The 25,182-nt window shown below is 45.3% G+C and overlaps 1 protein-coding gene across 2 annotated transcripts in view; it reads left to right on the top strand.

Moving 5' to 3' along the window:
- The window catches only part of LOC129118038 (uncharacterized), a 61,141-nt gene that overhangs the window by 12,130 nt on the left and 23,829 nt on the right, over positions 1-25,182 (top strand). For both annotated transcript variants that reach the window (XM_054629194.2, XM_054629193.2), the window contains exons 2-3: positions 6,898-6,973; positions 8,234-8,724. In XM_054629194.2, the coding sequence (XP_054485169.2) occupies positions 6,898-6,973; positions 8,234-8,724 (567 nt within the window). The remainder of the gene's footprint in view (positions 1-6,897; positions 6,974-8,233; positions 8,725-25,182) is intronic.

The raw sequence follows: 25,182 nt of genomic DNA, 5'->3' as shown, positions 1-25,182 counted from the left end.
TACAGAGCTGTTGAGAAACTCATAGTGTGGTTCTGTCACATGCAGATGACTGCCACCTGGGGCCAGGCTGGCTGGGTATGTGTGAGGAGCAGAAGCTGTGTGGGAGGAGTGTAGGAGATTGGTGGGACACTTACTGGGAAGTGGCACACCTGGGAGCTTTATAGGTGGAAGTGGAGCTGGAGGAGTGTATGGTTTCTGTCACTTGTAGTAAGAGCTATAAACCTTAACTAGCCTCTTAAGCTAACAACATAAGGATGGTTTGAGAATTTTGTATAAGTTCTTGCTACCAGAAGGAGTGACACATATCACAGCATGGAGCCGCACCATTCCCCTGGCTCCCATGCTACAGAAGTGGTCTTCTTTGGAACACAGTGGTCTGGGAAGTCAAGAAGGAAATTGAAGGATTAAAGACTCCATTTCTGTGGTGACACCTTGGTTACCAGACCCCATCCACCTGCTGAGTGAGGGCTGTAGTGACTTTGTTTTATCTCTGTTTTTAACAAGTGAAATTTATAACATTGAAACCGTGGTTCCAAACATGACTGCAGCTCTGTTTAATCAGAGAGATTATTGTTCTAATAGTGGCTTTGAGGATAAATAAACTCAATAATGTTCTCTCAGATTTGGAGTATTTTGTGTGGTATGGAACAGAGTCTGGATGGATTTTGCCTAGGAGGCCTTTTAAAGACTAATTTTTAAATTGATAGCATTTCTTTTGTGCCTTTTGCTGGCACAGAGGTGTGATGCCTGATGGGAGGAGTGTGTGCCTCTTTATGGGTGCCTATGCCATTGGTAGAACAAAGTCCATTCTATGTGTTTGCAAGTAATTATTTCTATTTTGGGTGGAATTTGAAAGCATGATCTTAGTTTTATTCTTGTAACAATATTTGCCCGGAGTTCCTGAGAACAGACCCTGGATGGATAGGAGTCTCAGTTGCAGGCATCAGCTGTATTCCCTTCCCTGGGACTGGGGAAGATGGGCTATCTAGTTTCTGGTGCCTGTGCACTCCCAAGTGTTCAAGCACCATAGGCTCACTGGTGGTGTAAACATACTTTTCTGGATTAATGGTGAAGCATCAGGACTTGCTGGGTTTCTTGGGTTGGTTGGTTTCTATTTTGTAAATCCTCTGGTGTTTTTATCTTTAGTCTTCTCCTGCAAAATCATCTCAGCTGAGCCCTGGGAAGAGCAGGGGAAGATTTTGAAAAAGAGGTTTGCACACTCTGACTGCTGCAAAAAGAACTGATGTGGGTCAGCTGTGTTGGCCTGAACTATGTTTTGACCAGTCAAAACAAGAACCCTTTTCCAGGGCTGAAGCCAGCCCCACTGCACTTGTCTGTATAGAGTCCTCTAGTTTACTCTGCTTGCAGATGAGGATCTCCAGCACAAGGGTGGTGTATCTCTGCTTTAGTTCTAGTCAGATCTGTCCACAGGTGCCAGTTCTTTCCAGAAGCTGTAGACAGTATGGTCAAGACACACTTATGTATTTGTGAAAGTGCAGGTGGATGAGGGAGAGGATTTAAAATGGTAGGAGGACCAAGCATGAGCCTCCTCACATCCATGCACCTCTTATATCCTCACTGTTCTCTGTAAGCCTTGTGCCTTCCTTTCAAGATCTATGTAACCCAGTTTAAGCCCATGCCTCTGGAAATGCAGCTCAGTCATTGCTCCTCAGAACAGAAGCTTGGTTACCATATTCTTTGATTAATGACTGCCACCACTTGCATCCTGAGAGTTGCCAGTGACCATGTTTGGCAGTATGTGAGAATGGTAAGCGCTGAACAAAAATAATAACTGTATTGTTAAAGCATTGCAGATTTGGCTACCTGGAGTGACTCTCTGCTTCCCTCACGTCTGTGAAACCACTGACAATTAATACACTCCAGGCCCATGCAGAAGCTGGCATTCCTACAACAGGAATTTTGCTGTACTTGGCATAAGTAGGGCTTAGAAAACAAGGGCCTCAGGGAGTGCTGTGTCCCACTGGCCCATCCCAGCTTTCATTTACCCAACAGCTGCTCTGTCAAGCAGGACCATGTTCAAGGGTTATGAGCCCTAGGTTTGTCTATAGCCATTTGCAAGGAAATGGTGAATAGAGTTTGAAGGCAGACCTACTGTGAGAATTAACAAGGAACATAGTAACATGGAAAAAATATTCTAGAAAAGCTTTTCCAAACCAGGACGCTTCTTGCTGGGAGTTTAGCTGTTGAAGGACCCCAGGTATAGCCTGGGCAGTCACATCTCACATGTGGATGTTTGAAGATTGAACTGAACTTTTAACTTGGCAACTTTTCTTGAGGAGAGAGCCAACCTGATGTACTGGCATAAATTCTCCCCAGTAATCACTGAATATCTCTCAAAATCAAAGGAGATCTTGGGAAAGGAGTTACACGTTAATTTGAAGGTCTGTTTGACTCATTCCTTCCTTCTTCCTAATGTTCCATGGCTCAAAACTGCCTTTCAGTGTCTCATCATCCACCTGGTTTTCCAACTCTCTCTGATTCAAAGTCTCTTATAATTGGTAGGATGGCACCTCCCTCATTCAAGATCAGGCAGTGTCCTGTGGCAACTGTACCAGTTGTTGACCTGAAAAAATATCACAGAGGAAATGTAGTGAAATGTTTTTGCTAAAGCCAAGCAATGGAAATGGAGAAGAGCCAGCAGCAGAGGCCTGTGCTGTAGGTTGCCCATGTCTGTAGCAGCTGCTCTGTAGGCAGTGTGGCAGGGGGGAGGTGACTACTGGTTTCATTTCTCCAGTTTGAAGTCTGAAGAAATGGAAATCAGTTCCCCATCACAGAGATACCAGTAGTCATTGCTGAGCTCATCCATTGCTTTCTGGTTTTGTGCCAGGAACCAGGGTGTGAGACCAACTTAGCAGAGTCTCTTTCCAGGGCTCTTGGAAGGGACTTCACTTAGTTGCAGAGATTCCCTGCAGTGGTCGGCCTGAAGTGAGCAAGCCTGGGTCACAAACAGCCTTGTATGTTCAGCACAGGCAGTGTTGGCCTCTGCCAGGGAAACCACCTCCCTGGAGGTAAACTCCCTCCTTCCCTCCCTCCCTTGCTCCCAGAGGGAGATTGGGAATGATGCCCTCCAGCCTGTGTGCATTCTTCATTCAAGCTGGGAGCAAGGAGTTGCCTGTGGTCAGTTGTATCTCTATATTATCTCTTCCTCATGGACATACCTACACTAAACCAAACCATGCTGTTTTATGTTTTTAGGACAATGCAGCCTTTAAGTGGAGCCTGCTGGGAGTTTTAGTCTGCCTTAGAAGTGAGATTTCTTATCCTTTGTAAGCTCACAGATAATTCTTAATATCATTGCTTTTGATTGTATGATAGCAGGATAATTTCTCTTCTGGAAGCCAAACCAAGAGGAATTCCACTTTAACATAGTGGGACTTTTTAATTGTCTGATGTATTTCAGAGCTTTAGACTTTGAGGGTGATGTGACCCTTTAAGACCTTTGCAATTTCAGCTGCAGTTTATTACTCAGTTGACAGGCAGCAGTGTGATTGGAAAGACATATTTTTCTGTCTCTATTTTTTTTTCTTGTATCTCCTAGTTTGTCTTTCATGTTAAAACTCCCTCAAAAGTGTAAGCTTTACTCTTAAGTTTTCCTTAAATACCATCTGGTTATTTTACAGCGAGCCATATTTCCTTACTAGAGATGGATGAGAAATGAAATGGATGGGAAAGTTAGTTATGTTTCTGTCTGGAACAGAAGGAGTCCTTATCCTGACTGAAGGCACATCAGGTGCCAGAGCTGAAGGTCCCAGGTGTAACACTGGGTGATCCTCATCAGCAGGAGGCTGATTTCTAATGCATTTACTGAAGAAACACTGAAGGATAGCCTCCTGTCCTTTGGTTTTTGGCTTCTTTTGTGCCATAGCTTGTAAACATTCACACATTTATGTGAATTGAAGATTTTTTTTCTGTTCTCTTCAATTATGCATGTTAAGGCAGAGAGTGTGTTGTGCACAGTCCTGGCAACTTTTCTAGTTGTTCAAGCTTGAGCAAGAGCTTGGACTATTGTGATATCAAGAGGTATCTGAATCTATTCATTCTGCAATTGATGTGCTGAGAATGAAACCATGATCTGGTGGGACTTTTGACATGAAGTTTTCCAATTTTCTGCTACAGCAGTGCCACAGTTCTGAATTTCTGAGGGAAATGGGGCTGTACTGCCTTGGACAAAAGTGAATCTGTGGCTAATATATGGGAGGCTGGAGGCCTGAACACAGTACTGCTGTGCTTAGTGAAATGTTACTGAATGTTTAGGAGAGGGTACGGGGAAGAGTCGGGAGAAAAAAAGCTGGGGAAGAGTCAAGGGAGAGTGTATTTATCTCCAGCTAGTCAGAGCATTACTCTTTGATTCCATAGATCTTTAGTTTTTGGTAAGTCTTGTTATCCAGACTGATAGAGAATCCTTTTTTTATTTTTTTTTTAATTTTTTGATCTTCCATTAATCTTTGCCTGTGTGAGGTACCGTGGCAAGGAGTTTAAGCCTCTAGCAAAGTGTTTAAGGCAACTCACAAGGGAATTGGTCTTTGATTGCCCGAGGGACTGGGGAGGGCTCAGTACAGGAGAGTTACCCATAGGAGGCCAGGGGCTGGCAAAATTTCACTTGCACAGGGAAGAGTGAATATTTTGGAAGTCCAGGATTGGTAGACACAGACTTCAAACATCAGTCATTTACTCAAATCCACCTCCTATCTTAAGCATCTCAAGCCAGTGACATTGTGCAGTAGCTGTTTGACCTGCATGTGCTAGATGTCATTGGCTTTTTTTTGGAATCGGTGCTGTGCCATGTATTGACATTCACATTTTACAGAAACTGGAGCTGCTAGGATTCCCACACAGTGCTTAACCTCACTGAAAACCCTGCCGTGTCCAAATGAAAGGTTTTTATGTGGGAATGAGCCACAGCCTAAGGTCAGTACCTCTCCAGTTAGAATGGGAGCCTTAGCTTTTCTAAGGGAGACAGGACCTCTGTCTGTCTGTACAGCAGCCACACAATGGCACCTCAGTGTCAGCTGTCCCCTCTGTGAACTGCCATGGTACAAACAAGGTATTATACCTGCTCTGGGGACAACTAGAAGTCTCTGTGTTTGGCAGTGTTCCTCAGTGCTAGCTGCCTTTATTAAATGATGCATGTGTGTGAACACATACAAGGAAATTGTAGTTGTAGAAGGAAAAACAACGTCCTGTGTTTACTTCAGGAATATCTGCAGTGGGGATAAATCTGAAATCTGACTTGCCTGGTTCATCTTTTGACAGCTGAGAACGTAGTTTAAAGACTAGCAAGGAAGAAAAATATATTTTGATTTCTCAAAGGACACTGTAAATGCAGAAGGGCAAAAGGTAGCTTTAAAGAAGGAGGGGGGAAAAAGGTGTCTGCATGCTTTTGGGGGGAACAAAATGCCACAAACACAGTCCTGGAGGATGGTCACAAAATAGGTGTGTTGATTTAATAGCTGTCAAATTCAGTATCAATCGGAATTTTTCAACTATTATTGTTTCTCTGCCTTAGCAGTGTGTCTTTCATAGACACCTAGGTAAGTGTAGCTGCTCTCTTGTGTCTCTGGGTGGCTGAAACACTACAGAGACATCTCCCCAGGGTGGTGGAGGTAAAATGGGTCCAAATCAGTGTCGTGGCTGCATGCTTGCCTCCTCTTTGTAAAAGTCAAGCACGGCACAGCAAAGGTGTAAAATGGAAGCATAGCATGTAACCTTTGAAAATGTATTGCCGCTGGATTCTGTTGTGAGCAAGTATTTTGAGGCAGCTAAGAATGATGGCCATGTTTGTTATTCTGAATAAAAAGGTGTAAGGAATAGTGAAGTTCATCTTGCCGTGATCATGTTGTTCCAGAACTGTTTCTTATAAAGGTTTCTTTTAAGTATTGCATTTTCCTTTGACTCATTTGCTTTTGGCTGCTGCCAGAGACACATACTAAGTTGTGTAGCTCAATGGTTTGATCTAATAACTTCCAGGTAGGCTCTATGCAGCTGAACAAAAGTCACTTTAGTAGCAAGGTAGGTAGGATTTCCTCTGTGTAGGAAACTCAGAGGCAGTGTGATCCATCTGACCTATAAAAGCTTGGTTTCAGATCTCTCAATCCTCTCAAGAGGCAGCTAGCAGGTTTGTTCAGTGTTAGACATGTTTTGAGTAGGTGGCTTGTAGTCCATTGGCTGACACAGAGCAGATGTTCCTGAAAAGTCTTGATATTGACAAAATATGTGAATTGTTGTTAATCTTAGAGCATTCAAAGGTGTTCAGTATAACTGTAAGTTATCTCCTGGAGGGGACAGCTTAACAGTATTGTCTGTGTTTCTGTGAAATTGTGTTTCTTTTATTTCTATTAAATACCTCAGGCTTGGCCTGTAGAAAAGCAAGGTGAGTCTGTTCTGTGGTGGATTGTGTGTGAACTTCAAAGGGGAAGTGTGGGTACATACACAGGATGGCCAAAGCTAACGTGCCACTTCCATTTGTGGGTGCCTTGCAAGTGCTGTTGACAGGATGTGTCTCTATCTCGGCAGTGGAGATTTTGGAGATTCGGTTATCCACGTGATGTGGATGTGGTAGGCCATGATGGTTGTAAGCTACATGTCTGGGAAGTGAAAGGCAGGATATGTCATTGTACTTGGGAAAGAGCTGGCAGTGCAGCTCTTGTGGTGGAAGCAGCAGTAGTTTGTGTGTTCTGTGTTGCTGAAAGTAAGAGGATACGATGGGAGGTTGGGGCTGGGAGATGAGGATGTGCACACAGGAAGGTGCTATGGCTGGGTGTGTGTGGTTAGGTGGGGTGGACACCTCCAGGATATGAGGGGGAGGGTGGGGGAAGTGGCTTGGGCAGCAATATTCAGTGTTCATGATGAAGCCTTTCCTTTCTCCTTGTCCCCTAGATCTCCTATCCCCTAAGTGATGAGGACAGCGATGACTCTGAGGGAGAGAACCAGGAACTTGCTCAGATCGACAGAGGTAAAGGGATGAAGATAGAAGGATCCCGGGATACTACGGCTGAAGTCAGTTTTTCTTTTCACTCGTGCTCTTGCAAGTGCCTCCTTCTCAGTCCCCAATGTACCACAAACAGATGCATTAAATCAGTCACCTTTGAAGCGTTTGGGACCTCACAGGGAGAGGCTGATGTTATCAGATGCTGCAGTTGCATTTTTACCACCAGAAATAGACATTGTTAACCATGTGTTAAAGTCCCAGTGCTCTGACATGGGGCAGAGATAGTCCACAATTGTGCCAGCAGCAGAGCTGGGACAAAAAATTTATCTTCTATTCCATGCTTTTGCACTTGTGTCATCTTTGTTCTGGGTTTCCTCATCCTTGCTATTTTGAGTTTTAACCTTCAGTTTATTCATTCCCCTGGATTCATTCTTTGATTATCTCTTTCCCATCCTCCTAGACTGTTGGTATTGTGCAGCCCTATTCTTGCATCTAGTGAGAGTCTCTGTCTAGAGATAGAGAAGATACAGGTGCTCTGCTGTTGTTTTTTTTACTTGATATGAAGTAGCTTAGAGCTGCAGGTGAAATCTGTAGTAAATGCATCTCTTAAGTTATGCTAAGTTTGCCATTAGTGTATGCCCTGTGCCCAGGTTCAAGCAGATTCTTATGCAGAGGAAGCAGAAGTTCAATTCCTGACCCACAGGACTTGTCCTGTTAGAATTCAGATCCCTGCTCCATATGCTCAGCAGAAGAGATAAAGCATGCCTAGCTGAATACAGGCTCTCTTGTGTGACAAGTCTTGTAATAGAGGTCTTTGATTTCCAGAAACCAGATCTCATTTATTTGAGCCATAAAGGTGATGCTTAGGATAGTGTAACTTGGCTCTTCTGCCCTGAGAACTGGTCACTAGAAGTTAATGTTTTTGGCTAGAGGCAAGTGCCTAGCAACACATCTGTAAGCTCATGTCTTCTCCAGCTTGAGGAGGTGAGGTGGGTGACAGATCTGTGTTCTTTCTCTGGAACTAGACTTCCAGGTGATGGCTTGAAAGGGATGACATGTAGTGACATGTAGTAGTCTGGTCTGGAAACTTCCAAAGGGAAGCATTCAGCTGGGGGGGGGGGGGGGGGTGGGGTGTTTCATCTGGGGAGGAGAAGGTGGAGAAACAGTTCAGAAGTTTACTTGTGAGGAGATGAAAACAGCAGGTCAGGAGGAAACACACCCATTTTATATAGGCTGTGGGACCCAGATGTGCTCTGCCACTTCTCAATCTCCTCCTCCCACCAGAGAGAAGATGGAATTGTACCCTGACTCCTCTGGCCACCAACCAGCTCCAGAACCAGGAGAGCCAATGCTGCAAGGTTCGGGCCCTCTTCCATGCCAGCCTTGACCGGCACAGCTCGGAGGAGGAGCTGGAGCGCATCAACCGGGAGTTTGCGGCGGAGAAGCGGAAGTGGTCGCAGGTCAGCCGGCTCACCTGCTGCAGCGACGGCAACAACGCCTCCTCCAGCGACGAGGAAGTGAAGAACTTGTGCGCCATGTCCTTCCGGCCCGTGGCAGAGCAGGCCGATGGCCTCCAGGCCAGCCCCAGCCCCGTGCTGTTCAGTGCCTCCCCTCCCAAGAGACTGCAGCCCCTGGTGCGGAGCCCGGCCTCCGGGCCTTTAATCTTCACCAGCGTCGGGGCGGGCCTTGAGCAGGTCATGCCTTGTAAGAGACATCGACAGGGATATGGGGATAAGGTCAGCAGGCCCAGCCTTGACCTGGAAAAAATGCAGCAGGTAAGGCAGAACTTCACGTGAGGAAAGCAGCATTGCTTGACAAAAAGGCCTGGTAAGCAAAGACAGAAATGGGTTATTGAGGCGAGTATAGCTGTGCTGTGAGGGCCCCGACGAAGGAGGAATGATGAGGAGGACTTTATGGGTATCAGAAGGCGAATGAATTACTTTATTACATTATTTTATACATCTAAAACTGAATCTGCTAAGCACTCAACTTTGCACACACTGCACTGAATCTCATGACTGTCACTTGACAGTCCTGACACACACACACACTCTTGGCCCTGATGGGCCAAGGAAACCAAACACTATGATTTTGGGTAAACAATCTCCATATTGCATTCTACTTTTGTACAAACAGAGGTACAGTAAATGATAGGAATTTTTTTTTCTTTCTCTGATATTCTGAGAATATTTCTAGGTTTCACATTCTTGGGAAGAATTTGTGCCTTGCTTTTCTCTGTGAAGAGAAATGTGGGGCTACAGGCAAGGATCAGTAAATTCATAGGGTTGCTTCTTGTGGTCGTGTCTTTGGGGCACACTTTCAGGGTACTTCTGCTGTCTATCTAGGATAAATTGGGGTAAGTGTAGATACCCCTCCTGAGAGGTAAAGGCACTGCTGCTTGGGTGGCTCCTGCCATGTTTGGGCTGTTCTCTTGCTACACCAGGAGGAAGGCAGCACTTGTACTGTCCAGTTCATTGCATGGCACAGGAACAAAATCACTGGCATTTGCTTTCATCAAGTTACCACTGCTTCCATGATCTGACCTATGCCACTTACTCAAAAATGAATTAATTGCTCAGCATGTGTCAAAAGAGCCTTTGGTGAAAGTGGTTGTCAACTTGATGATGATAGGAATTTCTGCACTTGTTGAGCTCCTTGGGCCTAGATCTCTTTATGCCTCCTAGGAGTTTTGTAGCCATGTAATAGACTGCTTTTTACCTTCTTAACATTTCACAAACTGCTTACAGTTTGTTCTAGATGCAGTTACTCTTGATTTTGCAGGACTTTAGTTTGGCCTGGGACTGAGGTGTGGAAATGCTAAAAGTTTGCCTTGTCTCTGCAGAGCCTGGGAAACGGGGCAGGCTGCCCTGTGCAGTTCCCATCTGGCGCCTCTCTTTCAAAAAGCCTTGCTGTAGAGTTAGTATTTCATGTCTCTTCATTATTTTTCTATTTGCACTGGTGTAGTGTCAGCTTAAAAGGATATCTGCAGACATCTGCTGGCCCTGGTATGTTGCAGTAAGTTAAAAACAATTATTTTCAGTTCTGAATTTCCTCTCATTAGGAAAGAATTTCACTGCCTCTGGTTTGTTGGACGTAGTAGTTTTAACCTTGCTTGCAACAATTCCTTTAAGCCTACAAGATGGACCCACTAAAAGAAAGGACTATGCATTTATTTTCTGAGAACCCTAAAAGTGAGATTTCTATTTCCCTATTACATTGTTGGTTTTTCTCAGTCCTGCTGGCAGCATACCTCCCATGAATACATAATGTAGAGACTTGTGCTTTCAGTACGGTTTTCCTCACCCCCTTTTCAACCTTCTAGCCAAGTTTCGGCTCACAGAACATTCAAAAGGCCCAGTCTTGCATTTCACATCACCCAAATCTTCTACTGATACTGACAGACTTTAATTAGTCTCACATCCTTACAAGAGAAGAAGAAAGCTGCGAAGCCTGTGCCCAGCCTTCTAGTTTTTCACAGTGCACATAAATAAATGGGAAAATGTTTCTTTTGGCCCAGGTGATTTCTCTGATTTGGATGCCAGGCATAGCATCTGCCTGCTCTCCCTCAAGCATATTTCAGCTCTGTCTTCAGGAGTGTATTGATAAAGGTTAGGGGCTAATTTATACCAGGCTTCCAAACTGTTGTTTTTTTCTGGGAAAACCTTTTGAGAATAATTGGCTTCCTTGTCCATTTGCTCTCTACACTTCTGGATTAATTGTGGCAAAGATTTTTGCAAAAGAAATTGAAACCTGGAGTGGAGGTGGCAGTGTGTTTTTAAAATAACATTTTTACTATGGATGTCATTAACATTCCATGGTTGTGGAATCCATGTTATAAAGAAAGGGTAGTCAGCTGGTGGATTTAATTTGACAGAAAGCGCACTGAGGGCACAACATGACATGACACACACATGCACAGTGAGATGCAGTCTGAATATTTTATTTGGTCATTTGTATTATTTTTATAGCTCTAATTGGTTAACTTTCAGCCAGTAACATCTTGAAGCTTTATGATGAGTCTTTGCTTGCTACCTGTACTTATTTCTCCTATGAAAATTATTCAGGGCCCCCATTTCCCACTTATAAAATGGTACCAGGGTGTTCGTTTTTTGTCTGCTTCCATTTTCCAACAAAAATGGCTCTTATTAACTGCCTGGGCAGTGTGTGGCATCCTGTGTTTCTTAGTCAGGTAAATGATGCATATGAGGAATGTTAATATTAAACAGGCTACTCTAAGGCTTCATCTGAGCTCTGAACATCAAGCTTTTCTTGCTTTGTGATTCTTATCCTTCCTATCATATGCTTGCCCATGAGAACGCAGCTGAAAAGTTTATCAGCTAGACTTTTTTTTAGTAGCAGATGTGGCTTTCACTCTTATCCCTGAGCCTTACTTCCCATCCCTGCAGCTCTGTGCAGCTGACAGATGACAGAATATCAGGCAAGATGAATTTGTGCCTGAAGCAAATGTGCTGTGAGATAAGAAAACACTTTGGGGGTATGATGTGGTGTGGGTAACTCAAGGGTGGATGAAGAGATGCCAAGTGCTTTGCATCAAATTCTGTTTATGTTGGATGGTGATGGAATATTGGTCCAGAGGGTTGAGGTGTAGAGTGGCTCTGTGTAGGGATGTCTTTTTTCCTTCCTCCCATGAGTTGATGGCAAGTGGTATCCAAATGTCTCCCTGTATTCCAGTGATTTGATGCCTTTTGGTAATAAAGAGGAGCAAATTTGGGAGACAAGTGGGTTGGGGGCAATCAGAGTGCTTTTTAAAAGTTAGGAAAGTGCTGTCCTTTCTTAGCATGTGAATAAATGGAAATCTCCATCATCCATGCCTTTCAGTTCAGCCTCCTGCAGCAGGGAAGGCTGTACCAGGAGCAGGTTTAAAAAGCCCTGTTTTGGTTAGATGCCAGGCTATGCCTCTCCAGCTTCACAGGGTACAGTAATTCAGTCCTTCTGTGTCCCAGACATGAGTTTGGACTGTTGGCAGATGCATTTCCCACCCTGGCTGGTCAGCTGGCCACCCAGTGTCTCCCTGTTGAGGCCGAGCGAGGATATTTCAATGCGCGCTTTTCTTCACTTCTCCAAAGGCCTAGAAAATGAGCTCAGAAGGCTTCTATTCTTTCCCTTAATTGGGCAGAAATGCCCTGGCTTGTGCAGACACTTGCTTTACTGCAGTGAATGCCTTCTCCAGGCACCCCTTGATCATGGTCCCTGGGCAGACACATCATTGCATGCTGGCCCTGCTGCCAACCACTTGCTATTTAATGAAGCCTGCTGCCACCCTGCGTGGCTGCTACCACTTCAGCATATCTGGCTTTTTTGGCAATGTTGAGAGCATAAGGTCAGGGACAGCAGGGACATCCTTGGGTTCAAAGTTGAAGGCTCCAGGTTCACCTGAGGCATAAGGAAGTCTAGGGTGTCACAAAGACTTCTTGGAGCTGCTGAGCTCATTCCCAGGGGATTAATTGGTCTTGGCATGTTGTGTAAACAGAGAGGAAGTAAAGGATCCTCCTGTGCCATTCAATGGGACTGCCAGGAGCACCTTTGAAATCTACTTAAAGAAGCTTGTGAAGTCAGAGTGTAGCATTTGCAGGGAGAGAGATCTCCTGGGGGGAGAGCAGCTTTGGGGTGGTACCACAAGTAGTCCAAATTCTTTGTGTGGGTAGGTCCCTGATATGGAAAGCACAATTTTGAAGTACAAGGTAAAGAGTATGGGTACATGGGTATAATTCTAGGTACGCTGCAAAGTGATTAGATAGGTTTCATGTCTTGCTCATACCTTTCTGCTGTGGTTTGCCTGCTTGTATGAATAGACAGAATCAGAAATTCATAGAATATCTTGAGCTGGAAAAGACCCACAAGTTCAAATCCTGGCCCTGCACAGGACAGCAGCAAGAATCACACCATATGCCTGAGAGTGCTGTCCAATTGGTTTTTGAACCTTGGCAGGGTTGGTGCCATGGCCACTAACCTGGGGAGCCTCTTACAGTGCCCAGCTACCCTCTGGGTGAAGAACCTTTTCTTATCTCCAACCCAAACCTCCCGGCCATTTCCTTGGGTCCTGTCACTGGTCACCACAGAGAACAGAGCAGTGCCTGCCCCTCTGCTTCCCCTCATAAGGAAGTTCTAGACTGCAATGAGGTGTCCTTTCAGTCTCCTTGTCTTCAGGCTGAACAAGCCAAATGATCTCAGCTGCTCTTTATTTGGTTTCCTCTATGGAGCGTCAATACCATTTTCTTTTGGAGGCTTAGTGCATTCTTTGAAATGCAATGAGATGCTAGGATGAAAAAGGCTATCTGAGAAGAGAAAAATGCATCCTAGGCTACCATTTGGATTGTTCATTGTAGGCTCTGCACCCCCTTTGGTGGGTGACTAGTTTCAGTGCAAGACATACGAGTGGCTCTTCATCTTGACTTGACACTGGATAGAGTGCCTGATGAGAATGCTAATTTGGGTTGAGCTATGTGATATCGAAACTATCTTCTTTCTGCTGTATGTTTCAGTACTGGCATTTTGGTTGGACTGAGCATTGGTGGGGTGATCAGCACCCCATCAAAACTTCCTTTGAGTCCCTACTCGTTGCACAGAGGCTGCAGAACAGCACTCGCCACACGTGACCAAGGCCCCAGTGTGAGACCCTGGTGCACTGGGGTCTGGGCTTTGGGCTACTAATGGCTCCAGGGTTAGCTTTCCATATCCTTAGCACAGCTGGGTTTTGCCCTTGCCTGTCTCTCCAGGACTTGACAAATAGCTTCCAGAAAGCTTCCACGTGTGAGCTCGTGAGTCCTTTTCACCTCTTGGCCTCCCGTTTGAATCCAGGCCTTTTCAGAATTGTTACCATCTGTTTGCCCATCTGAGCTTCTCTCTGTGGTGAGAGGGTGCCAGAAAATCTACTGCTAGTGCTGGTGGTAGATTCAGCACAGTCTGCCCTGGGTCTCTCTCTCCAGAGTGACTGAGTGGAGTTCAGGGGCCTGTGCTGAGCATAATTCTTAAGGGGCCCAGTACCAGAACTTGTCCCTCAGGTGTGGGAAGTTGGGCCATAGCAGTTCTTTGTCTGTGGGCTTGTTGAAGCAACATAGTAAAGAAAGTGTTGCAGAAAATGGTTGCATCAGTGGAGCATGAGAAATTCGGCTTCTGCTAACCTCCTGCAATTTTGCTTTAATTTTTCACCCCCAGAAATATGCTGCAGCAGCTGTTCTTCCAGCACAGGAGTGCCTGTCTATCTCAACCCTGACAGTGTTTGGCACTGAAGTGGCCAGCAAACAAATGCTGTGTGTGGCTGCTGCAAGGCAGTCTTAGCATGAGGAAATTTGGAGCTGAACATGATCGATGACATTGTCTGGTCTGCTTGCCTGGGAGGTTGTAGTTCCATGGTGGGAGGCTCTGGGACTCTAGATGTGTGCCATATGAGTGGGAGATGAGGCATGGTACAGGTGTCTTGTTCTTTGCATCTTTGGAGGAGCTGAGGAGATATTCTCCTGTGGTTTGATCTCTGTTGTAAAGACTGGCTCAGTGCTGGCTAGCTGATGGTCAGTTTGCTGACATCATTGATAGTCTGACAGTGGTGGGGAGAAAAACACGCTGTCTGGGAGGTGGAGAGAGACTCAGTAGCAGGGGAAATCATGAGGAACTCCACCTAGCCCCAAGGAGGTGATTATGACTCTGCCAGGCAGCAAATACCTCTGTCTCTGTGTCTCTTAAGTGTTCCCTGGATAGTTATCTAATTCATGCAAAAACATTAGGAAGTGCCTGTGTACAGCTGCAGCTGGATGAATCAGAATGTAAGAGAGGAGTAACCCATGTACAACTTGGCCTAGCTGCTTCTTAAAAAGCATAATGATTTCCTCCTGGAAGAGGCAAGTTGACTGTGTTGTCTTTTCACTGGCGGTCAGGTTCATCTTGCTGCCAGCTTGTAAATGCCAAAGGCAAGGCAGGCAGGATAACCTAGTCCTGTTCCTGAACTCTCAGCATCAACCAGTGTACCAGAGATTAGAGCATTCTCACAGAATGGTTGAGGTTGCCGAGGCCCTCAGGAAGTTATGCAGCCTGGACGCCAACAGCTTCTCCACGACGATCTGTGTTCTCTGTGCATTGTTGAAAAACAGAATTAATTTTAGTGCAAGTCCACTCCATGGCATCTGTTGATACTGTGCTCACCTTTCAGGTGTGCTGCTAGCAGACTTCCATTCTGAGCACACACCTCTCTTTGCACCTCTTCCACTGTTGTGTGAGCCCTGACACAGAATGTGTAGTCCATTCCAAGAGCCAAATGCTTCTGTTCTTCTCCCTTGATGTTTTCCTTCCTTTTTTTATCTCGGTGCATTTTTGTTCTGTTTTTGTAACACGTGCAAAGGGACAACAGTTCAAGAGGGAGATGGACAAATGAGCTGCTGTCTGGAAGTACTTATCTGTCTCTCTTTCCTGGGCTATGTGGCTGTGTAATTTTGCTGCGTTTTCCTGGAAGCTTGCATGCTGGTGAATATGTCCATCTGGAATACCAAGGGAGGGTGAGCCAATAGCTAGAATATATGCTGAGACATCTGAAATGTGGTTCCTTGAGGTGCTACTGTGACTCATGAAAAAGAGCAGGGATTAGGTTGGTCAGGGTCATTTGGATAGCACCAGAGAGCTTGGTTGAGCAAAAGGAAGATGAGGGAAGGAAATTTGATGTGGCTGAAGTTTGAGAAGCAGCAGATATCTGTGGAATAGGAACGTTAAGAACGGCAGAGACAGAGGTAGAGAGAGTATTTTTGTTGTATTAAGATTCCCAAAGGGACAATAATAGCACCTGGCACCAGTGGCAGAAAATTATGAGCCTGAGGTTCAAGCCAAGGGTTTATCATTTAGATTGGCAGGCTTGCTGGCTACCTTCCCAACCCTGCTGCCTTTCTTTTTTTTCCTCAAAGCTCTAAAGCCTGGTAAGAAGGTATTAGACTGTAGCTGAGTCTTTGGCTGCAGTCCAAAGAGAGGAGATCAAATGGGCATATGGCACCACTGGCATGTGGCCTTGGGATGTGACTCAAGGAGAAGTCCTGAGTGATATTGTGTAGGACTTGAACTCTTGGTCTGACTCTGATAGTTAGGTAAGCCTGGGAGGAGCAAATTGGGAAGGAGGTAAAGCACTTCCACCTGAAAACATCTGCCAGAAGCTCTGCATGTGAATGGACAAGGTTGGGGTTTTGACCTCTAGCATTTTGCTCTCAAAGCACCACATAGAATGATTCCTACTGAACTAATTGAAGGAAGAGCCCAGTCTTCCATATCTGCTAGCTGTGTTTTATGATGGGCTGCCAGCTGGCCACAGGAAACATCACTCAGCAAAACCAAGAGCTCCTAACTGCAGCAACAATACAACTGGTTAAAATGTGATTGGATGTGGTGTGAGCAGCAGTCAGAGAGTGGGTGCTGGATTGGATCCCAAGGGTGGCCATCCTGCAGCATATCACTGTTCTGTCTCTTTTGTGTTGACTTCTGGTCCTTTTCAAATAAGGTTTTCTGAAGGATATTTTCTTTCTTGTTTTGGCACAGTACTGTGTAGGAGGATAATGTTGGCATGTTGTTTCCCAGTCCCTGAGTTCAGCCCAAGTAATCTCAAGAGCCTGACAGATTAAGAAGTTTTGCTGCAACCTGTGTATATATTTCAACAACACCAGCTTGGAGATGGTGCTTGAAGTGAAGGTCAGGACTTTCTCTGCAGTGCTCTTCTCTTCTGCAGTAGCGCTGGATTGTCCTCACCTCCCCCAGCCTTGATGTGTCTGGACGGGAGGGGCTGCCTGGGCTGGGTCCCAGTGTGGCTGTTGAGTTGGCCAGATACCTGTCCCTGCCCACTCCTCCCTCAGCCTGTGGCTCGCTGTGATACAAATATCTCATCCCTGCCTGGGGAGAGAAGGAGTCTGCGGGTGGCTCCACCATATGCTGTCACTGCCCAAGCTGTGTTTGGTCTGTAGGTGAATGGATCTCTCTTCAGCCATAATAAGTTGCATCTTTTGCTTGTGATAACGACTTCTGAAAAGAGAGAGCCTTACAATTTCGTTCTTTGGGTGGCAAGTGAAGTGCCTTGAGGAAACTGGAGAGGGTGAATGGCTATTTAGAAACAGTCTGGTTATTGCTCATATAGTCCAGAAGGCATCTGATGGTGGTGGCAGTTTTCTGCTTGCTTTTCTGACTGTGTTGTATAGGTTAAGAAACTGAAATAAGCAGTAGAGATAGATAGTTTGGTTTTTTTTCCTCTTTGTTCCTCCTTTACCACCGCTAAGTGTTGAATTCCCTTAGAATTCAGCAGCCACAAGATAACAGAGGCTGCTGTTGCTTAGTATTCAGACGGTTATAGACTTGTTCAAAGCACTAAAAAGAAGAGATGGTAGCAAGGAATGGAAAACAAAGGGCTTGGCTTTGCTTAGCTCTGTGTCTGTGAACCAGAACACCTTCCTTGCCAGCATGGCTGGGCACTGGTGTCTGAGAGGTGACACGGATGTGCTTTGCACCCAGCAGTCTCCCATGGGGCACTGCCCATGAGTGGGAAGAAGGAGGCGGGTGGGAGTATGAGTGGTAACAGCAGGAACAGGGCAGTCATGTGATGGTGCTGATTAATTATTAATACTGGGTGTTTGTGCTCCAGTTTGTCACCACACAGGGAGAGCAAGCAGCTTGTCCAGAGCATGTCTGAGTCTTGAAAGCGTAGCAGCCATTACTGCTCAATAGGCAGAAGCTGGCTGAGCTTTTAAGGCCAAGCCTGTGACTAGAGTAAACACTCTAGGAAATGTTGTATTTGAGACAAGCTTTGGAGTGGTAGAATAGCCAGCCTGGCTGTCAACAACACAGCTGTCCTTGGCATGGGCTGGGGTTTAGCTCTGATTTTTGCCTGAGCTCTGAATAACCTCTCCATTGTTGGCTCACATGAGAACTGCACTGCTGGGCTCTGCTCGCGCTTTCTTTCAGCCTGTTGATGTCAATGGCAGTTTTGGGCATTGGTCCACAGCTCATCTCACGGGGAGGCACTCAATAGAGGCATCTACTTCTCATGTAGATGGAGACTGAGTTAAGCCAGAGCAGATTCCCTTGTAAAACTCCCTGCTCTTTTCCAGAGCTGTGAGCCCAGATACACTTCTCGTTGAGCTGCAATTTGTATAGAAGAAATGCTGACCAATAAGGGGTTTGTCTCTCCCTCCCTCTTCAAGCCAAAAAAATGTAACAATGCTTTTTTGAAATTAAAGATTTCAAAAGCATAGGTGTTCTGGGGGCCACAGGTAAATTGAAAATAAAACACAAATGAAGACACTTAAGAGAAACCCTATGGAACTTGCTGGTTTTCCACATTGCAAACAGCCTTTTTGGTTTCCTGCTGGACTTGAACTGCTTATGCAAAGCAGTTTTCATAGGAATGAATTCGTAAAACTGAGCTTTGTCTAGGGTGTTAGGAACTTAATGTAAATGAAGTCTGTGGTCATGTCTATACTAAGAAAGGCTGTATTTTTAATTCAAAAACATGCTTGTGCTTTAAAATCCTGGCATATGCTTGTAAGCTATAATTTCACCTTCACATGTTTGATTATGGAAAAAACAGGTTGATCTGCTGTACAAAGGATAAAGCCCTCAAATGCTTTGCAAGTTACTTTGCAATCTTATTGTAAGCATGCTCTTATTGACAGCATAAACGAAAATTTGTCTACCTGCGGAGGCTTTAGAAACTCCCAATCTTGCCTGTGACTTCAGAGGCTCATCAAACAATCTTATAGGCTCTACCATGATGGTATGTGGGCATGTTATGATTAAGAAACAAGAAACAGTTTTTAAAAAATCATTTTCCAAATTTCAAATCTAGTGGATCTATGTAATTCCTAATACAGATAGAAATATCTTTAAAATAGAGCCAGTCAGATGTCTGATTTTTCTCACTTCTGTAAGCCTGTTCCTTGTTATGTTCCAGGTGATGTGGTTTGCAGCTGGGAGGACCACCATTGGTCAGGGAATGCCCTGAGTTTGTTCAGGAAAGTCTGTTACTGCTACTGTTTGCTGTATGTGCCAGAAAGACAGACAGACCTCACATAAGAACATGGTGTACCTGAGTGGATGATAAGACTGTATATTGATCATACTTTAAAGTGAGTCTTTAAGTTGCAGTGCTTTGTTCAGAGCTCTGGTGGAAATAGCACAGCGAGTTCATGGTGTGTTTATTTTCATTGTAGTACTGACTTTGGTGTGCTGTCCAGTCAAGCTCTTAACTTGACTAATTAATTAGTCGAAACTAACTCTTAACTAATTTTCAACTTAATATAATTTCGTGTTTTCCTCAGAATGACATAACCAACCTCATTAGTTTCAAATTATTGTTAGCAGAAGGAGTGTGATTATGAGTGCTGGAAGTGGTGCTCTTGGAAAATATTTTCTAAGCAGAAAGATTTATAGTACAACTATTCTAGCATTCTTATCTCTTTTCTTTCATGGTACACCAGTGTTCTATCCAAGCCTGACTGCTACAAGAAGTGTGAAAGGCATTTTTGCTGTGCTAGTTTGTCCTGCTTGCATTTTGCAAACTCTATTACGGGCAGTTGTACTAAGCAGCCCATGGACTCTCTAGGGCTGAGAGACACAGTAAAACCACAAGAAGCTGAAAAAAGCCAGATTGCTATCTCATGATGGGGCTGCTGCTAGGGTTAAAGGTAGAAAGCAGCTGTAACTACTGCTGCAACTGTGAGACTTCCCTGTGCTGCTCAGTTCACTGTATAAAACTCTGTACTGAGCTGAGGCACTGGTTCATTTGCTTTCCAGATGCAAGCATCCAAATCATTCAAACACCCTCAAAACTATTCATATATATGGATGTAAACTTTTGCTTCTGTTACCAACCTTTCTCTGCTGAGGATCCTAATGAACTTGGCCTTGAGACATTCTGGTCACTCTTTCATGTATTAATCTGTACTTTGCCTTTCTGCAGTCTGTGAGTGAAGGAGCCCTCTTGGTCCTAGGGCATGACTGTTTTGTAAGTGTGAAATGGACCAAAATCCTGAGCTGAAAGGAGGAAACACTGATATGATTTGTGCATTAAAACTGATGCATGTGTTATACAGGTTCTGATATGACTTGCAAGCTATTGAGTTGATGGTTCATTTCCAAATATTTGGAAAGTGGATCTTGATGCAGACAATGGAGTGGCATGCTTGAGGGCAGCAGTTCTCCAACAAATACTTCATGCACAGCTCTGAGGGTTGCTGTGCTCTGCTAACACCTGTTTAGAAGAGCAATGATCTGCTTCCAACTCTGATGGTGCCTCACTGCCCTCATATAGGGGAGTTTCAAAACGTTGGCAGAGTAATGTGTACTCTGCTGGTACCCATGGACAAGTAGAGAAACTGATGCTCACTCAGCTCATTGGCGTGTCCAGGGAGAAATACTGATTGTTGAATTGGTTGTATTGTTTTTTGCACTGGAAGTGGTTCCCTGGACCAGCTTTACACCATCTCAAGCTATGTGCACTGTGAGGATGTGAACAAAAGGATGCAGAAGGGTATCAGAATCTGCAAGTGCTCATCAGCAGCGCTGAAGGGAAACATATGCCTCCTTAAGAGGAAGGACAGTGCACCAGGCAGGAGATACTGGCTCCTCTGGAATATTTGCAAGCTGTTCACATGGGTACAGCCTAGGCCAGCCCTTTCACAGCTGGTAGGTCGAACCCCATCACAAGTTCTGAGTTTCAACACCCAAGCACCACCGAGCAAGACCCCGTGTGCTGTGCAGTGTTGTGCTGTGAGGCACGTGTGGGCAGGCCCTGCTGCATGTGGCCATGGGAGAGCAGTCTCCAAATGCAGTCATTAGTTATGTTCTGCATAAATGGATTAGCTCCCTGGAGTAAGAGGCCTTTATCCTATTGGCTGCCTAGCTGCTTCAGCATGTTCCCTTGTCACTAGTGTGTAAGTGAGGTTCAGTGGGGAAGAGGAGCAAGGGGATGAGTAGGAGATTGGGTGGGGAATGTGGGACCAGTTGGGTTACATCATCATTTCTCTCTGTGGTGATTAGTGTTGTACTGATCCCACTACGTGGATGTCTGTTTGTAGGCAGAAATGGTGTCTCAGGTTTTTTAATCATCCTCTGGTCTCTAATATCTAATTTAGTATTTGTTTATTTTCATCTGCTCATGCAAACATGTGAGATTTCCCCAACAGGCATAGTCATGTGAAAGGAGAATATGCTCAAATATTTTGCAGGACAGTGCAGACATGATACATGTGTGTGTCTTGCAAGGAGAAGAGGAGGAACTCTGTTGCCCTGTGTTCAGAGCCTGAGCAAGCCCTATGGCTTGGGATGTTTGCTTCTGTAAGACAGGCTTGTTTTGGCTTTCCAAAGCTGTTTATATAGTCAGTCTGCATTGGGCTTTTTCAAAGTTTCCCTGCTGTCCATGAATCCAAGTTCTCATCTGAAGATGTGACCTTATGTGTTTTCTGCTACAAGTTCCACTTGTGAGTGCTCCCAGCAGCACCAGATGAGCCCAAGGCAAGGGTTCCCACAGGGTAATGTCCTTTGCACTCAGCTGGAGAGCGTGGGAGGCAATTCAGAGCCACCTTTTGAGGTTCCTATTGTGAAGATCCAGGCCACTGACAAATCCTTTCTTCATTTAGTGCAATGAGTGTATCTCATGTTGCCCTATTTTTGAGAAGCTCCACTAAGACAAATCCTCTGGCTAAAAATCTCCTAAAAATGTACATATTCCAGGTTCTCCTCAGAGAAAACCCACTAAACTCCACTGGATGTTTTCTGTTGTGGATTAGGTGGATTTTGTGTGGGTTTTATACCTCCTGAAGAAGAGTTCTTGTGCTAACTTTAGGGCAGGGTTTTGGACTGACACACAAGCATTTAAGTCCAAGAATTTTTCCTTTTAAACATAAATGAACATATGAACATCTAAATGTTCTAGTTGTGTCAAAACCAGGAAGAAATTGGCTTAAAAATCTAGAATTTAAACCATTCTGAGCTGGTTGTTTTAACCTAATTTTTCCTTTTGCCATCCACACATACATCTATCCTTTCATGTGGCAAACCTGTGTGAGCATGCAGTCTCTTCTGGAAAGCTGGTGTTCTGTATGCCTGGCTGCTCACTTTGTGGCTGCTGTGCAAGAGGCCCTGTGGCATGCACAGAGCATTTGGAATATCTTGTAGTTTTTTCAGTTACCCAAGGATAGAGTAAAAGCACACACTTTTATCTCAGTGTCCTCTGGGTTTGGAGCAGCTGTCTGTGGATTCTCTTCCTCTCCATGTCCCTGTAATGTCACAGCCGACAAGAGTTGGTACCTTTCAGTTATTTTAGTGTTTTTCTTTTTCTTTCCCAGGGTGTACAGCTGTGTGATTTTCAGAGCTCTCTGTATCTCCCTGCTTAAAGGGGAACTGTGTTTATGGTATTGCCTGACTTGTGCTGATGTCTTAACCCCTTCTTGGGGCACTTGGGGACAGCAAAAGGTGGAAGAGTCTGGGGCTGCTTGTTTCAAGCCCCCAGCACTGCCATCTCCCATGTGCTACAGCAGCAGGGCTGAGGGGAATGGGATAAAGCTGCAGGAGGCAGTGTCCCTTCTGCTTAGCTGTGTCTGAAAAGTCTGTGGGGAGGGAGGGCTTTGGAGTCATATCTGAGCCAAGGCCTCAGTCAGAAGTGAGATAAACTATAGAGACATCAGATGATATGTTAGACTAGACTGGACATTCCCTGTGGACAGCTTTGGAGCCAAGGCCAGGAAGGAAGGGAGGAAACAGTCACGTTGGCTGCCCTGAATTAAAAGCTTTGTAAGCTTTTTCTCAGGAGCTGCTACCATGCCTGCCAGCTGTGAAACCAGACCCCCCAGTCCCTTTGCACCCCTCCTCCTTTCTCAGACTCCAGTGAGCAGGAGGGGCAAGCCTGACATTTGAACTTTGGTAGCTTTGGCATGTGCAGATGAGTGATAGGGAATTAATGAATCCTGCCCTTTCTTTACATTTTTGTTACTCCACAGGTGCTGGAGTTTTTGGTCAGGTCTATTTCCTGCACAAATGGAGCTTTGGGTTTTTTCCAGGCCTCAAAGAAAACTCAGTGAGGGATTTGGTGTTGGCATGGAGTGAATAGATGAACCATCTGATGTACCCTGCAGATCAGCAGACTCAAGACTCTGCCAGACCAGCAGGGAAAGCGGCCGCTAAGCCAGAGATGCTCCATGGAGAGTGTTCACTTCCTCCATCCCCAAATTCCAGTCAAAGGGCTAGTGGTAAAAGTGCCAGGGCAAATACAGCCTGTTTTGTCTGTTCCTAAAGGGACAGGGCTTCTGTACAGGTCCAGAGTATATCTGGAAACTGTGTGCCACAAAGAAGACAGAGGAGCAGTAGAAAGCCAGAGTCACCTACAGACAGGCAGCCAGTCTGTTTGCTTAGACCACAACTGTGTGAGTAGGTAGCTGTGTTTATGTTAGCTGTGGCTCTAGTGTGATATGCAGGGAAAACTTCAAAAAACAGCCTGTAATTTGAATAATTTGATCTGTTCTCTGGGCCTTGGGAATAGTGGGAATTCAGAAGTTCTGCCAGGTGGCAGACCTTGCTGGCCAGACTTCAGCTGACTTTCTTCTGCAGCAGGCATTGACCAGGTCAGGAGCCTGGTGCCACTCTGCAGTGGTCACTTGCACATCGCCTTTTTGGGACTGTGGTGCAACTGGGCTGTGCTTATTTAGAGAGCAGTTACAGGTGAGACTGACTTGCTGTTCTGCCAGTTCGTATTTGCTGTAAGCTCTCACCCATTTCTCTTCAGCAGTGATAGCTGAGCCCTTCCCAGTAGTGCACAAAATGAGGTGATTAATGATAAACATGTTGGAAAGGATTTTGGTGACCACAGGAATTACTTTGTTTTGGTTTTCATGGTCCACTGTTTGCTGAGTGCAAGTCCTTGCGGTACTGGCAAGGACTTTATTTGTAAGGCCTTGCCTGGCTTTTTTTTTTTTTTTTTTTAATTTGAATTTGTTCTCAATGATCACTTAATAATCAGCATTTCCTCTGCTGCCTTGTGCAGATGCACTAAGCTGTCAGTGTTTGCACTATTTGGAGGCTGTGGATTTTTGGCCCTTGCTGGCAGAGGTGCTGCCTGGATAATTGGGACTCCCATCTAGGTGGAGATGGGAACTCTTTATGACAATGTTGAGAGACTCAACAAGTGTTGATGTTTTGAAGGAGCCTCAGATGGACTGAGGATAAGTGTGGCAAAAAAAGCTTGAATGATTAATTCAACTGAATATTTAACTAGAAGTAACTTTTGAAAGAGTTAAGAGGCTTTTCAGGATGTTCCACACTATCACCACAGTGTTTGGGTGCTGGGGTTTGTTTTTGTAGGCGGGGATTGTTGGCCAAACCATTTGAGCTGGCCTGTATTCTAAAATGCCGTGAGGCTGTTTAACTTCTGGTGGAGAAGTCTGGAGACTGTGACTATTGATAATTGTAATTTAAAGCTGTGGCTGAACTATAGCCTTCCTGTTGCTGTGCTGCTTCAGGGGCTGGGCAGGGAGCTTGTGTCTGTGTCTGACACATGGATGCACTGTGTAGTGGCTTTGCACCCCTGGGCACAGACAGTGGGTGATCCCTGGCACAGGGCATCCCCGGTGATGCAAATGCAGAGTACCCTCAGGTGCCTGCTAGAAAAGCTTGACCCTCTGGTTTGTCTGCCAGTTTAAGTCATGTCTGCCTGGGAGCCTGAGCCTGGATGGGAGTTGGTGTCAGCTGGAGTTGCTTCAGCTTAAAAGCAGTAAGGAGGAGCCTGTGACTTACTGTTCTTTCTGTACAGTTTTTGCACTGCAGGGCTAAGAGGCGATGCCCATGTCCTAGCAACACTTCTCAGCACCAAGGAATTAAAAAAACCCAGTCCAAAATCAACCTACAAAATAGTTTTATGGGGTTTTTTTGCCTGTTATTCTCCTAAACTCATTGGGACAGCAGACCTGGCTGTGCTCCTTGTAGAAAACTCATCACTGTGTTGGCCAAAGGACAGGAGCCATGGCCCTGCTCCCTCGTGCCCTGCCACGTGGGCATGCAGCGCTGCTCTCCTGGTGGAGGATTTCTCTACAGCAGCAGGCAGGGGCCTGAAGGTGCATGGAGCTGCTGTGTTGGGAGAACACTGAAAGCCTCAGCCTGGCTGCTGACCTGGGGCTGTGCTGGCTTTCACAGCTGGCCTGTGTAAGCACTGACTTTGGGGGTAGCTGCTCCTCCTGCTTTAACTCAGCCTGTGCTCTAGGAAGGGCCTT

This window comes from Agelaius phoeniceus, chromosome 3, assembly GCF_051311805.1.
Source record: "Agelaius phoeniceus isolate bAgePho1 chromosome 3, bAgePho1.hap1, whole genome shotgun sequence".
Classification (NCBI taxonomy): Eukaryota; Metazoa; Chordata; class Aves; order Passeriformes; family Icteridae; genus Agelaius; species Agelaius phoeniceus.
The sequence above is the reverse complement of the archived record's forward strand: the minus strand, read 5'-3'. Positions and strand labels throughout refer to the sequence as shown.